A 15,798-nucleotide genomic window follows, 5' to 3' on the forward strand; every position below is an offset into this window, starting at 1 on the left:
TAAGAATAAGTGCATCAGTGAGTGCTGTTTTTAACAGTTACGTGTCAGTTTAAGACGGCTGGTGAGTGCTAGGATCAGCAAGACTTGTTGTAAGTGTTGCTATGAGAGGAGATGTTCTCTAAAGAGCTGGGTCTTCAGGAGTTTTTTGAAAATGGAGAGGGATGTCCCTGCCCTTGTAGGAACTGGCAGTGTGTTCCACCAACGAGGAACAACAGATGAGAAAAGTTTGGATTGGCCTGAGCGTACCGGTGGTAGAGCTAGACTCTACAGACTCTACAGAGCTGTATGGGTCCTGTTGAGTAACCTGCTTCTTATTACACTCTACAGAGCTGTATGGGTCCTGTTGAGTAACCTTATTATTACACTTTACAGAGCTGTATGGGTCCTGTAGAATAAACTGCTGCTAAGTACACTTGTGTGTTGACGCACGGGCGCTCACTCAGTTTTGAGACTGCTGTTGTGTACTGACGGCAGGCGACCCACTGTCACACCGTGGCCCTGCCCACATACGGTTCTGTGCTGGCATTCCGTAGAAAAACGGAGGCCTCCATCCCCTAAGTATGCTGTCTCCTAGCAACTGGAACAGCATATGTCTGTTAGCCAGTGTGTGTCTGCTGTGGACTGCCACTGCCTGATGTGAGGTGCGCATGCTCAGACATGTTTGTTGGTTCCAAAAACGTACTTTTTGAACTTGGTAGACGGCAGTATTTCTACATAAAACAAATAACTTTGGGATTTGTGGGCTTTATATTTTGTTAAAGTTAGCAAGGAATAGCTACTATTACATCTAAAAAGTCAGTTTTTTGGAACCAAGAAATACATTTGTATATAAATAACTTTTTTAGTTATTTCCAGGTTCTGGAGTGATTGGCCTTATGGGGCCTGGCATAGCAGTCAGTCAGAGTGAGCATTTGCTAAAAACATTTCCACTAGAGAAAGTGTCCTCCTGTTTATGAAACCAGATTATGTACTTATGCAATTATACCCCATGTACAGTACTTCCTGTCAAATTCAGCTCAAACAACCTCAAACTGTTTGTTCAGTGTTGATTCAGTGTCAGTGCTCAGAAAATCGTTGTCATACAGTCCCAGCTCTGTGAGTGGACAATAACATAATGACCAAGCCACAGATAATCCCAGCCAATCAACACAGTGCTTGTGAGGAGGAACACTGAAGGGAAGGGTGAAATTTGACTGGGTAATTCACAAAGCCAACTGCATTTCTGAGAAACCAAAAGTGAAGATCATCTCTTGGAGATAATGGATAGTAGCTTCGTTATCAGTGAGCCTCAGAACACGGACAGTGAGTTTCACCTTGGTCTGGACGAGTCGATGCTGGCCTTAGAAAAGATGTAGAGTGGCCAGAGGTGTGTGTGTGTGTGTGTGTGTGTGAAAGAAAGAAAGATAAAAGGGCTGTAACTGTGTAGGCCTGAGGTGTTCTGTGGCTCCAGTAGGTTGAGAGGGGGAACTCTGTGAGCTGAGTGTTAATGAGGAGTTCTTCCTTCTCCCTGTCCTCCCTCTGTTGTCCATTCTCCTCCCTCCGTTCTCCTCCTCCTCCCTCTATCCTTCCTTCTCCCTCTCTTCCTGTGTAGGGGGTTGGAGGGCGTTAACGACGGGCCATGTTGTTGCTACTCTAGTGCCTCTCCCAGCTCTAATGCAGTTCTTATTTCCTCTCAGAAAAAGGTGGTGGAGCAGCTGAGGAAGGACCTGCTGGTGAAGCAGGAGCCCGAGCTGAAGCTGCAGCTGCAGGCCACACAGATGGCCGACACCAAGCACCTGCTCCAGCTGTCCACCACACAGGCCCAGCAGCCCCCCACCACTCATAACACCGGGGTACAGCAGGTACACACACACACACACACACACACACACACACACACACACACACACACACACTCATAACACCGGGTTACAGCAGGTACACACACACACACAGAGAACACAGGGGTACAGCAGGTACACACAGACATACATACATACACACACACACACACACACACACACAGAACACCAGGGTACAGCAGGCACACACACACACAAAGAATACAGGGGTACAGCAGGTTCTAATACCCCTGTTCTCTCTGTCTGTTTTTCTCGCTCTGTAGATGTTCTAACACTACTGTTCCGTTTTTCTCTCTGTAGAAGACTTTGACACTCACCCCGGTGCTCACCACTAAGACGCTACCTCTCGTGCTGAAAGCTGCCACCACAACAATGCCTGCTTCTGCCACCGGCCAGTGTCCCACCGTCGCCATGGTTACTGCCATAAGCAACATGCCCAAACCTGTGGTCAACTCCGACTCCCAGGCCACACCCATCAACCTGCAGGTGGCCAGCAAATTGCCCAATCAGGGCTCAGATCCTGTCCGCATCATCTCCAAGAATGCCATTGTGGTAAGTGTGCGCTCCCCGCCGAGCTGCTCCCATCATGCTTTGCGGCACAGTCTGTCCTCAGCGCGGTTGTCCTGATGCGATGATATCTGGATGACACGTTTGTGCGTGTAGAGCAGCTCCAGCTCCTCTTCCCTCCAGTGTGAGGCTGGGGTATGTGTGGTGGCACTAGCTTGTTAATGCCCAGCATGGTAAACATTCACACACACACACACACACACACAAAACAAATTGGAGTGATGTGTGAAGTGTGTGCCGGTAGCCGGCGTCCCTGGGAGGCGGGGCCGAGAATAAACAGGTGATTTCATCGCAGGTGCAGGCCGCCACCACCACGTCCTCGGCCCAGCCAATCAAAGTTCCTCAGTTTGTCCCTCCTGCTAGAGCAACGCCGCGGCCCACCTACCTGCCTCAGGTGCGTCCTTCTAAGCCCCGCCTCCCCTCCTGGACCCTCCTGCCCCACCCATCTCTGTTTGTTTGTGCACTTGTTTATGTGTGTCTTTGTGTGTGTTGTTTTGTGTACCTGCCACTAGAGTGTGCTCATGCACTCACAAACCCATAGGCTGCTGCTTCAGGATAGAAATCCCCGTCATCTGCTCTTCCCAACAGCCCGATACTGGCATTCTTTACTGTAGTTCACTCTTAGATTAACAGCCCGATATTGCTGTTCTTTTCTGTAGTTCACTCTTAAATGAACAGCTCGATACTGCTGTTCCCTACAGTAGAGTTCAGTCTGTTATATGATCACTGCAGAGTGCAGATCACTGAGCTCCTCATCTAGAAGACTTTACTCTGCTATTGGGAGCCCCAGCCAAATGATTCCTAGACTGATCTAAAACAAATGGCAGTAAGGCTAGAGTTGGACTAGCTGCCAGATGCTACTGTTCCCGGCAGTAGAGTTTAGTGTGTAATAATCAGTTGTGAATGTTGTTTCATACAGCACTGTAATGGAGTCCATTAAGGCCTTAGCTGAGAGTGGGTTGATGCTCCTGACTATGTATCTAGTAGCTTTTGTGTCTTTATATGTGTGTGTGTTTGCGTTTTTGTATGCGTGTGTGTCTGTGTTTTTTTATCTGTGTGTGCACGTTGTTGCTGTTTGGCAAGCTTTTGTATGTCTGTGTGTGTTTGTATGTTGTAGTGCTGTTTCCTCATGGCAGGTTGCTTGCTAGCAGTCATGTTTGTGTGTTGTGCCTCTCCTGCAGAGGTGTGTGTGTGTGTGTGTGTGTGTAAGAGAGAGAGAGTCCTATGATCCCCCTGTGTAGTCTGTGTGAAGATTAAGTGATATGTGTATGTGTGTATTAGTGTAATACATCTGGGTGACTGGCTGTTTCCAAGGTCTACCCACCTATACACACACACACACACACACACACACACACACACACACACACAGACAGACCGACCGACAGACACTGCAAGAAAGGCTGTTCCTCGGGGGAACTTGAGTCTTCAGTGTTGGTCGCTGCAGATGAACATGTTTAAAGATGACAGAATTGATGAACAGAATATTGTTCCTTCTTCTCACATAGTAGGTATGAACTGGTCTGTTGAAAAATGTTAAGATGCTATTTTACAAGCCCATTTGCAACCTTATAATTTGGCTAGGGAATAAAATTGCCTATTTTAACAGTTATCTGGCATCCACTTGAATAATTAAGTAAGCTTTACGTTGATTGGCTGCCTTGCAGCCAAAGACTTGTCTCCAGCAAGTGGAACATAACGTGTGGAAAGGGGCGGGGACCAGAGGGAGGATTTGGGTCAATCTGTCTTTCAGACTCACCTGTTTGTTAGTGGTCTTACAAGTCCCAGATTTGTATATGAAGGAGGAAATAATCGTTTTTCCGGTTCATGGTAGCTTTGTGGCCAGGCACCCAACTCTCCTTCTTCAACAAAGCTATTCTGCTAAAGCTATTCTGCTAAAGCTAATCTTTAAGGTTCTACTGTTATATGGTGACATGAGCTTGTCCTGAATGAATTTACACACTCAACCATGAAGTCTTCTATGAGCTTGTCCTGAATGAATTTACACACTCAACCGTGAAGTCTTCTATGAGCTTGTCCTGAATGATGGCGAAGATGAATTTCCTCTGCAGTACAACAGGAGGCAAATAGTGTGCTTTTCCCAAACAGTGAAGATGAATTTCCTCTGCAGACTTGAGTTGTTTCCTCACTGACTACAGTGTATATGACTGAAAAGTGCCTTAACTTGCCAGGGAAGGTCCATCAGACATTACTGCAGCTTCTGTCCTCTGGCCAGCAGGATGGCATCTCTGAGGCAGCTGCTCAGTGCTTTCTGGTCCAGGGGTCAGGAGATGGAGAGTTAGTATCCAGGTTGGCCGACACCATCTTGGAAAAATGCCACCCTATGTGTGCCGTCATGTGCACGCTAAAGTATGTTGTCAATGTGGATTGGCTGATGTGCCCATGAGCTGGCCATTTCCCAGCTGGGAGCATCAACCTATCTGCTAGGACAATATCATTTGTGGCAATCTGTTGCGAGGCACCCAATTGGTTTGTTTGTGAAAATGTAATCGGAGTTAAGCACTTATGATGGAACGCCCTTCTCAAAGTAGCTAGCCTAGCATCCGCCTAGCATCCCCTTCTAGCCTAGCATCCGCCTAGCATCTCCAGGCCTGTAGTGTATACCTAAGGTGCATCCTATCCCTCTATTTCCATGCGGCCTCTCTCCTCGGTCCTCCAGCTAGTGCCCTGGAAATCGTTCAAAGCTCGATGTCATCAAGGATGTCTCATTTCTCTAATTGTAACCAGAAGAGGTGAGAGAGAGGAGAGAGGAGAGAGGAGAGAAGAGAAAGGGCCGATACGCAAGGAAACACGAGAGCATCCTATGCGGAAGCATTTTCAGTCGGAATTGTGCGATCATTGGTCCAAGCTCTCAAGGTGAAAAGTTCCCTCCCATGTCTAATGTTTGGTTTCCAACAAGTTCGTAGGGATTTATTAGCGACAATAAATTAGTAGATAGACCAAGAAAAGATCTTTATATGCTGGAACTGTCATGAACTACCATGCAAAAGATTTTTGTTCTCACGTTGTATTTAAATAAGAGTTCATTCATCTCTCAAGAACTGTCAAACATTACCTCATTATCAGGGTCAATAAGTGGGAATACTCCATGGTCATAGGATTGATAAGTGGAAAAAGATCATGTTCATATGATTACCTCATTATCAGGGTCGATAAGTGGGAATACTGCATGTTCATATGATTACCTCATTATCAGGGTCGATAAGTAGTAAGAGTCCACGTTCGATTACCTCATTATCAGGGTCGATAAGTAGGAAGAGTCCACGTTCGATTACCTCATTATCAGGGTCGATAAGTGGGAATACTGCATGTTCATATGATTACCTCATTATCAGGGTCGATAAGTAGGAAGAGTCCACGTTTGATTACCTCATTATCAGGGTCGATAAGTGGGAAGAGTCCACGTTCATATGATTACCTCGATGGGAGGGTCGATAAGTGGGAAGAGTCCACGTTCATATGATTACCTCAATGGGAGGGTCGATAAGTGGGAAGAGTCCATGTTCAATATCGTCACCTTTCTAAAATAATTATAATTTTTTTCAAGTTTTTCAGAAAGCACAAAAAAAGTTAACCAAAAGTGTAATGATAATACCTGGCATCCGCCTAGCATCTCTTTCTAGCCTAGCATCCGCCTAGCATCTCCAGGATTGTATAGTCCCCATGGTCTGATGCAGGAGCTCAGCTGTGTGCTGGCCTGTCCTGTACTGTTCCTTTAGTGGTATTATCTGTGAGTGTGTGTGGCAGACTCTTTCTCCAGCAGCATGGCAGCTGGAGTGGTTTTGCCTGTGAGCTTTGACCTCTGACCTCTAGCTGACCTGCTCTCGTCTGTGTCCCAGGTGAGGCCGAAACCTCCTGCACCCAACAATGTGCCCATCGCCCCCGCACCTGCTTCGGCCCCGCCCCCACCCATGGTGGCCGCACCCCCTCAGCTGCTACAGCGGCCAATCATGCTGGCCACCAAGCTGAGCCCCTCCTCCCTGTCACAGACCACGCCCATCCACCAGGTGCGCATAGTCAACGGTCAGCCCTGCGCCACCCTTGCCAAGACCACGCCCACTGGACAGTTGACTGGCATTGTCATCAGTGCGCCTGCACCCACTCTTCAGATCAGTAGCCTACCCACAGACACAAAGGTAAGAGCAGGTATCCAGATTCAAATCTTTTTTTCTGATCCCACCCCAGCTCTCTCTCCCACTCGCTTCCTGTAACTCTTCACTGTCCTATCCGAATAAAGGCAAAAAGGCCAATGAAAAAATAGAGTTGTTCACTAACTCCCCCCAGATGCATGGGTAAAAAGAGGTAAAAGGGAGCTATTGCTAACTGGAGTAACCCACTTCCAATAAATTATGCTAAGCTAGGCTAACAGTGTCAGATTGGGTTACTGCACACACAGAGAATAGAAAGGTGTGTGTATCCTCTTATCTAACTCTGGGGTAAACGGGAAATAAGCTAATTTACCAAAATGTAGGTGTGTTCATTCACTTAAGATTTCTATGGTAGATGGATTTGTCCCAAGTTTACAAGTAGGAGGTTGTTTTATTGAAGCGTTGTATTATGTTTTCTAGTAGGAGGTTGGGATATCTCGATCTCTGAGTTACTAGGGAACGGAACCAGGGCATCCCTCCCCATCTTCAAAAACCTCTTGAACACCCAACTCTTTTAAAACCACTTTCTCTCCTAACACTTCTAACATAACATCACATGCCTAACCTGCATTTACCATGCACTTCCTCTGCCTAACCTGCACTTACCATGCACTTCTTCTTCACCCACTACTAGCATGATTACTGCCTGGCTGTCACTTAACTCATTGAATGCCGCGCTGTTTTTGGAAGCTTTGGCCCAGAGTGCCAGCAATCTTGATCATTGTTGACGATTTTTGTAGAGCCACACCGTATTCTGTGTTATAGCTATGGACACATACTATGGCTTGTTTGAAAGGTGAGACTTTAAGCTCTCAGTGGGTACAAACCGTTTATTTCTACATGCCTCTGTTCGTAAGAAATCCCAAGATAAACAGTGGATAGTTTTCATCAAAATCCCTGTTTTATTTCTAGAAATGGAGATGTAGCGTCTTTGATGAAATAAGTGTTGCCTGTAAAGTTTCCGGGAAGTAACCTGGCGAGACTGCCCCCTAGTGATAAACCCACGAAAATGGCCTGGTTTTGACCCAACGTGCATGTGTCACTGATTCAACCCAAAGCGGCAACCATCAAAAGCAGAGTTTTAAGATAAAATGTCCAGATAAAATGTCCAGATGCGTTTTCATGAGTTTTCGATCGTCATATATTTCATTTCCATTCATCACAGAGTTCCCAAAATGACATATAAGGTGTGTTAGAGTGTCTAGTTTCATAACTAAAAAAAAAAAGCTAAAAACGTAATATTACGCATGGGAAGGAAAAATGTAATATTACGTATCTGCACTTATCTGCACTATCAGTTTCTGGGTATCGTATAAGGTTGCAGTTAAACAGTTGTATTAATTGTTACTTATTTTGTACCGTAGCTTGATTTGGTCCATTTATAAGTCATTTTGGATAAAAGCCTCAGATAAATTATAAAATGTAAATATCAGACAGATGTCTGTAAAGCAGCATTAGAACCCAAACATTAGCCTCCCCATCAATGCAAAGGAAAGAGGAGTATTTTTGCTGTTTTTGCTGAGTATTTTTGACTTGTGGTGATATGTTCTGCTTTCTAACGTGGTTGCACCTCCCCAACAGACTGTTAAACTCCATGGGGGGGCTGAGCAGGTTCCAGTGACTCCGCCCTCTTCCACACCCCCACCTCTGCCTGTGGCCAAACCCAAACGCGAGGAGAACCCTCAGGTGTGACAGCCAACGCATTGCGAATAAAAAGGCATACCCAGACTAATCGTGTCCCAATAGTCACCTCCGGTGCGTCGTACATTAGCAGAGTTTCCACTGTCGAGCCAATGCAGGGCGAATAAAGGCATACCCCGACTAATCGTGTCCCAATAGTCACCTCCGGTGCGTCGTACATTAGAAGAGTTTCCACTGTCGAGCCAACGCAGGGCGAATAAAGGCATACCCAGACTAATCGTGTCCCAGGGCCATTAGTCACCTCCAGTGCTTCATCACTTCTCCACGGGGCGTCCTCAGAGCTTTTGTTCCTGGATTTCCCAGTTACCATCACTAGAAACTCATTTTGACAATGAAGGGTTTTGGTTGTTGTTGGCGTTATTGCCTTAATTGGGTTACAATGTACAATTATTCCCTCGCGATTGAGATCTCCTGATTCTGCATGTGCATTTGAAAACATTGTGACGTGAAATGCTACACAATAGCTGCTTATGATTGTTTGTGAATAGGTCTTAGTGAGTTAGGAGTCCTCTCAACTACTTCTAAGCGGCCCCAGACTAAGGTGCTACTTTTAGTCCTAAAATGCTTCGAGAATTGGCCCAAGTAAAAAAAATTAAGAAGTCCTAAAGTTACGAGTGACACGCCCATTATTTTTAGGAGTTTCTCCTAACTTCGCCAGTTAGGAGCTACTTTTTAGCTTTAAGATTTTCCAGTTAGGAGCTACTTTTAGCCTTAAGATTCTACTGTATGTAAATACAGCCCCTGATCCACATCTTCATGTTGCTTGTTAAATATATTGCTGAATTAACTTCTAAAATACCACATTACATAGGAGTAGAGGAGTCTTAAATGCCACGTTACATAGTAGTAGAGGAGTTTTAAATGCGTATACCTTCTGGAAAATGCCTTATTTGCATGTTAGCCCAATATTCCACTGAGCAAAAAATGGCAATAGCAACTTTTACTTTTACAAAAGTTGTCCTGGCTCGACAGTCCGTTTATATATAACTTTATTTACAGACTCAAAGTCCAGATAAAAAACACACATACCATATTACATGAAGGGTACTAACATACATGCATACATGCATAACGTAACCTTGGTAACGAAAAACCTTTTTATAGCCCATCAATATGTACTAACGCAGCTTATATTAATTTGCACAGATAGGAGGGATAATTACTCTCTAACTACTGCTCGTTCCTTGCCATTCCTTGCCTTTGTGTACTGCTTTTTCTTAGCGTGTTCAATACTTTTTCCCTGTGCCATTCCACTTTTTTAACTACTTATGGACATTAATGTTTGGATTTTTTTATATGTGTGGATTACCTAAGTTAATACTAATGTCTGGTGAAAAGTTCATGCAAAAAATGGGAAGGGAAGTATATCTTGCCATAATGTGATCTTCACAGAGGGTAGTGTTATGAGACTGTTTGTGTGTTTGTGTGTGTGTGTGAGAGAGTGAGAGCGTGAGAGACTATCTGTGTGTGTCCAATGCAGAGGGAAACATACACTGAGCCTATCTGCTCTCTCCACAGAAACTTGCCTTCATGGTATCTCTGGGCCTAGTGACGCACGACCATCTGGAAGGTACTCACAGATGTCACACACACACACACACATACATACATACATCCATACATACATACACACACACTTGAACTGGGACAGAAATCTGAGGTTGTGATTTTTTTTGCCACAGAGATACAGAGCAGGAGACAGGAGCGCAAGAGGAGAACAACGGCCAACCCTGTGTACAGCGGAGCGGTGTTTGAGCCAGAGGTACACACACACAAACACACATACATACACACACACACACACACACACACACACACACACACACATACACACACACACTTACCAACCCTGTGTACAGCGGAGCGGTGTTTGAGCCAGAGGTACACACACACAAACACACACACACACACCACTAGTGGAGTAAGTCTTTTATCAGTAATGACTACCTGTTGTTGTAGCCTCCTAGTGAGTGAGTCTGTTGTGTGTAATGATTGTGTGTTGGTCTCCTGCAGAGGAAGAAGAGTGCGGTGACCTACCTGAACACGCCCCTTCACCAGGGCACCAGGAAGCGAGGTGGGTGGAACAGGGCTGGCTGCCCAGTGTTGTCCGTTTCTCTCTCTCTGTCTTTCTTTCTTTCTTTCTTTCTTTTTCTCTTTTTCTTTCTTTCTTTCTTTCTTTCTAACTCTCTCCCTCTCTCGCCGGCCTGTCTGATAACTAACCCAAAAATCCCAAACGTTCTCCGCTCTGCTTAGTCTCCTGAAAAGGCAGACACCAGCTGGACTGACCTGGTCTCCAAGTACACTATCTAAACCTATTACATACTACACTGGTCTCCAAGTACACTATCTAAACCTGTTTCATTCTACACTGGTCTCCAAGTACACTATCTAAAACTATTACATACTACACTGGTCTCAAAGTACACTATCTAAACCTGTTTCATTCTACACTGGTCTCCAAGTACACTATCTAAACCTATTACATACTACACTGGTCTCCAAGTACACTATCTAAACCTGTTTCATTCTACACTGGTCTCCAAGTACACTATCTAAACCTGTTTCATTCTACACTGGTCTCCAAGTACACTATCTAAACCTATTACATACTACACTGGTCTCCAAGTACACTATCTAAACCTATTACATACTACACTGGTCTGCAAGTGTCTAATCTAATCCTACTGCATATCACACTGACTTACTATCTAATCTTCTAATCTAATGCATATTTTAGTAGTCTCTAATCTATGCGCACTAACTAATTCTGCTGCATACTACGCTGGTGTGTGAGTGCACTATCTAATTCTGCTGCATACTACGCTGGTCTGTAAGTGCACTAACTCCTCTTTTCTTCCTTCGTCGTTCTTCGCCTCCCTTCCTCTAACACTAGCCAATGAGGACCCCCTGTGTAAGGTATGTGTGATGGAGGGTTCTGTGTCTCTGTGTTTTATTTTGTTTTCTCCATTTTCCCCCTTCTTTTGTTTTTGTTTTTGTTCTCGTCTGTCTCATTTCACCAGGTCGCCCTCCCAAATACAGCAGCGCCCCGGACGTGAGCGCGCACCCCCCGCGCTCTCCCTCCGGCTGCCACCCCGCCTCCCTTGCCCCTGAGCGGCTCGACGCGGGGGGGCTCCCTCACCCCGCACACCCTCACACCCTCCCTCTGCCCTCTCCCAGCTCAGGGGATGTAAGTAGCAGCTGGAGAGACACCAGGCCAACCCCCCCCCCCCCAGCAGCCCCCCCACTCCCACCCCCCTCACACACGCCCAGAGTCCGCACCTCACTCACCATCGCCCAATCCCCCCCACCCACCCCATGCTTAGTCCACACACACTCCTAAACAAACCCACACACACACACACACACACACTCTGGTGTTCTCCCAAACACACACACTCTCAGTCACACAAAACTCATGTCGGAGTACAAGTTCACACTTTTCTGACGTAGTCTCAAATCATAGCTACACAAACACACACACAAGCTCTCTCTGATAAACCTGCCACTCACCTCTCATCCCCATGGATCCACTCACTCATTAACTCAAGATCATCCTCTCTTGTTGGTTTTGTTTGTTGATTAAGCTGTGTGTTTGTGTTCATGGAGCCTGCAACCTTACAAAGTGAACAGTCATAACGCCCTCCCCCCAACCCCTAAGGGTGCCTTATTTAATCTCTAGCAGTTTACATCAGTTAATCCAGCCTTAACTCTTGAGACATCCAGACATGACGAGTAAAATATAAGCTGCCCTTTCTAAATGACTTTTCAGTTTAAAGGCCTTAATTTAAGTGACCCCTAAGCAAATCCCTCCCTCTTTGTCCACCCTGCCAAGCGTGATTGGCCCGGCCCGTAAGGGGGCGGGACACTGACGCGTGCATTCTTCCTGACAGGGAGACATCCATGAGGACTTCTGTGCCGTGTGCAGACGCAGCGGCCAGTTGCTCATGTGCGACACCTGCTCCCGCGTCTACCACCTGCCCTGCTTGGACCCGCCCCTCAAAAACATTCCCAAGGGCATGTGGATCTGCCCCAAATGCCAAGACCAGGTAAACAGGGAAAGGGCCTGCCTGCCCCCCATGCCCCTTGTGTCCCCCACACGAGACCACTCTCTCCCCGGTTCCTCTCCAGATGGGTGCAGGCAGAGATATGGCTGTTCGGGGCTTTGTAAGCTTCTGTCCACACTGTTCAGCACTCTGTGTCATGCCTTTTTACCCACTCAATGCTGCCATTCAGTTGCTTTGGTTGTCCATCTCCACCATTACGTGTCAGTCTGAGAGTGCTAGTTGTCCTGTTCTCTCTAAGAACTGTGCCTGGGTATCGTGTCACTCAGCTCATAACCTAACTGGTCATTCCCTCTGCAGATTCTCAAAAAAGAAGATGCCATTCCTTGGCCAGGGACTCTGGCTATTGTCCATTCCTATATTGCATACAAAGAAGGTACTAAATGCTTCAACTCTTTGAGCTGGCCAAAGTATATGCTGTGTTGCTTGTTCAGACCCTTTCAAATAAGTCCTCTGTGGAGGAATGTGTTGTGTGAAAGTGATGTTTGTGTATCACAGAAGTGTGTGTGTGTGTGTGTGTGTGTGTGTGTCTTCAGCTAAAGAGGAGGAGAAACAGAAGCTGTTAAAGTGGAGCACTGAGCTGAAGCTGGAGAGAGAACAACTGGAGCAGAGAGTCAAGCAGCTCACCAACTCCATTACGGTTAGTCTCACCAACTCCATTACGGTTAGTCTCACCAACTCCATCACGGTTAGTCTCACCAACTCCATCACGGTTAGTCTTATTAATTCCCATCACGGTTAGTCTTATGAACTCCCATCATGGTCAGTAGTCTCACAAACTCCATCACGGTTAGTCTCACCAACTCCATCATGGTTAGTCTTATCAACTCCCATCACGATCAGTAGTCTCACCAACTCCCATCACGATCAGTAGTCTCACCAACTCCCATCACGATCAGTAGTCTCACCAACTCTATCACAGTTATGATGTGAAGTATCAGGCTAACGTAGGTGTAGCTGTAAGTATCAGACTGATGCATTCTGGTTCTCTGAATTGTTTCAGAATGTGAGGTAGGCGCAGTAATGAGATAAGGTTTGATCATTGGTTAAAAGCATTACTGCCATTAATATTTCTCATCTACAGAAGAGTAGGTGCTCTTGATCTTTTGCTTTGGATGTTTACGCATTGCTTTACAAGATGCTGACAAGAGGCGGTTCCTTCGGCTAACCATTGCTATCTTGTTTCTGACAGAAATGCATGGAGACCAAGAACACCATCCTGGCTCGGCAGAAGGAGATGCACTCCTCGCTTGAGAAGGTGAAGCACCTCATCGCCCTCATCCAGAGCTTCGAGCGCAACCAGACTCTGGAGCCTGAAACCTGCCCACCAGTCACAGAGGAATCCTTAAAGGCTCCCCAACTCGTCACAGAGGAATCATCCTTAAAGACCTCACAACTAGTCACAGAGGAATCCTCCAAGGTGGGCCCCGTGGTCAAGATGGAGGTCACCTCTGAGGTTAAGATGGAGGTCGCCTCTGAGGTTAAGATGGAGGTCACCTCAGAGGTCAAGATGGAGATCACCTCAAAAGCCACTTCAGAGGTCATTGCTGAAGTATCAAAAGGTGCCCCAGCTGAGCCTGCAACCAGGGAGGAGCCCAATTTTGAGGTTGAACCTGATTCTAAAGTGCAATCTGGTTCTAATGTGGGGCCCAGTGCAGAGGTAGTACCTAGTTCTGATGTGGGGTCCAGTGCTGTGGTGGAACCTAGTTCTGATGTGGGGTCCAGTGCTGTGGTGGAACCTAGTTTTGACGAGGGGTCCAGTGCTGTGGTGGAACCTAGTTCTGACGCGGGGTCCAGTGCTGTGGTGGAACCTAGTTCTGATGCGGGGTCCAGTTCTCTGGTGGAACCTGCGCCTGAGATAACAACCGGTGCTGAGGAAGAAGTTGGTTCAAAAGTTGAGCTAAGTCCTGAAGTAGCAGCCGGGTCCGAGGTGGTGGCTGGGTCTGGATGTGGGCACGAGGACGGTGCCGAGGCCCCAGACACCAGCAGACCAGCAGAGCCCATGGAGGTCTCAGCCAACGGAGACACAGACTCTCACAGTGAGAGCACGGGGCACAGCCACCCGTGTGCTGCCCCGCCTGAGGCGAACACAACCCTGCTGCCCAGCAACGGCACAGCAGATACGGGGGCGCAGGGGGAAGCTGCAAAGGAAGCAGACCAGGAGCAGAATGGCTCCAGTAATGGCAAAACGTCAGAAGGCTCCCAGGGGGCTGTCCAGCCTGCTCCTCACAACCAAACAGAGTCCCCTAAATAACATGCACCTACTCACCCACATCACAAAGAACTCCACTGCACCCAGGACTGGTGTGCTATGTTGCCAATCTCTCTCTATATATAAATATAAATATATATATAATGAATATATGGACACTTTTTTTGTTCTTTCTGGTTGGACTGTATTGTAAAGCTGTGTCAGCAGCACATTTAAGAGTGGTTGGAGGCCTGGAGGATGTAGACCACAGTACCCAATGCTTGATTGGGCAAGGGCCATGCCAGTCTGTCATGCCAACCTCTCCCCAGAGGGAGGTGCTGAGTTGACCAGTCTGGAGCATCCTACCAGCGTGTGCCTGCAGCAGTTAACCCTGGAACTAGGGACTCGCCTATAAACATGTGGAATTAATCCTTCAAACAGTCTTTCCTGAAGGATTTAAGAACTGGCTAGTAGGATGGCAACGTTAACTTTTCAGCCACTCCTGTGGTGTTAGGGGACTGGCTGGCAGGTTAGTGAAGTTATCCTTTTGGCCACCCCTGAAGGCTTTAGGGACTGGCTAAGGCTAGTCTTCTACCCTTGCGGTGGTAGTTCCCAGACCATCCAAAGCCTGCCTGCTGCCCCCATGGCTCTGTGTTTCCTAAACCAAAAGATCTCTGTCCACAGGCAGGAAAGCATCAGTATTTAGCCTAGTGTCCAGGCAGCGGGGAACACTGGGGTCGGGAAAGTCACTCTCAACACCTCGGGTGAGCAGTCGACAGACATGACACAAGGAGAGGAAGTTGAGGGAAGGCAGAGTTTTCCCGTTAATGAGGAGCGAAGAACAGCAAAATGGGGCAACACGTGGGAGACCTCAGAGAACATGTGGTAACTTAGGTTTTTTTTTTTTTTTTTTTAAAGAAAGGAAAAAAGGAAAACAAACAATATGGTGTTGGTCCTGTGTAGTGAAAATGTGTTGTGTGTGAATTGGTGTGTCAGTCCTGAGCGCTAAATGTGAACAGTTGCAAGCTTTGCAGTGTCAATCTGTCAAAATATGACACCTTGTCCATTTCTGGGGAGTATTTCTTTTTTACATAGAGGTGGAAAAATATGCAGGTCTTCCTAGTCTTCAGAAATACAAGTGCTTTTTTTTCTGTTAGATAAGTCATTTATTTTGAAAGGTGTTGACTGGTATAGTTTCTGCAGGCTGGTCTACTGGAGGCCTCGAGATCAGGCCTCAGAAGAAGGCTTCGCTGGTTTCTGAACTGCCA

At 46.6% G+C, this 15,798-nt stretch overlaps 1 protein-coding gene across 5 annotated transcripts in view; it reads left to right on the forward strand.

Annotated features, from left to right (window-relative positions):
- phf21ab (PHD finger protein 21Ab) overlaps positions 1–15,433 on the forward strand; it is a 29,119-nt gene extending 13,686 nt beyond the window's left edge. For 3 of the 5 annotated variants that reach the window (XM_076268094.1, XM_076268080.1, XM_076268090.1), the window contains 13 exons: positions 1,677–1,841; positions 2,142–2,393; positions 2,704–2,802; positions 6,269–6,565; positions 8,159–8,263; positions 9,797–9,848; positions 9,961–10,040; positions 10,292–10,352; positions 11,299–11,465; positions 12,169–12,324; positions 12,640–12,715; positions 12,876–12,979; positions 13,532–15,433. In XM_076268094.1, coding sequence (XP_076124209.1) covers positions 1,677–1,841; positions 2,142–2,393; positions 2,704–2,802; positions 6,269–6,565; positions 8,159–8,263; positions 9,797–9,848; positions 9,961–10,040; positions 10,292–10,352; positions 11,299–11,465; positions 12,169–12,324; positions 12,640–12,715; positions 12,876–12,979; positions 13,532–14,593 — 2,676 coding nt within the window. In that variant the 3' untranslated portion in view covers positions 14,594–15,433. The remainder of the gene's footprint in view (positions 1–1,676; positions 1,842–2,141; positions 2,394–2,703; positions 2,803–6,268; positions 6,566–8,158; positions 8,264–9,796; positions 9,849–9,960; positions 10,041–10,291; positions 10,353–11,298; positions 11,466–12,168; positions 12,325–12,639; positions 12,716–12,875; positions 12,980–13,531) is intronic. The other 2 variants (XM_076268108.1, XM_076268101.1) reach the window with 2 other exon arrangements.
- The last annotated feature ends 365 nt before the right edge of the window (positions 15,434–15,798 follow it).

Source organism: Alosa pseudoharengus, unplaced genomic scaffold (assembly GCF_046254945.1).
Source record: "Alosa pseudoharengus isolate Yale_2024_CS ecotype anadromous, Long Island Sound unplaced genomic scaffold, YU_APseudo_1.1 YU_APseudo_1.1_scf_10, whole genome shotgun sequence".
NCBI lineage: Eukaryota > Metazoa > Chordata > Actinopteri > Clupeiformes > Clupeidae > Alosa > Alosa pseudoharengus.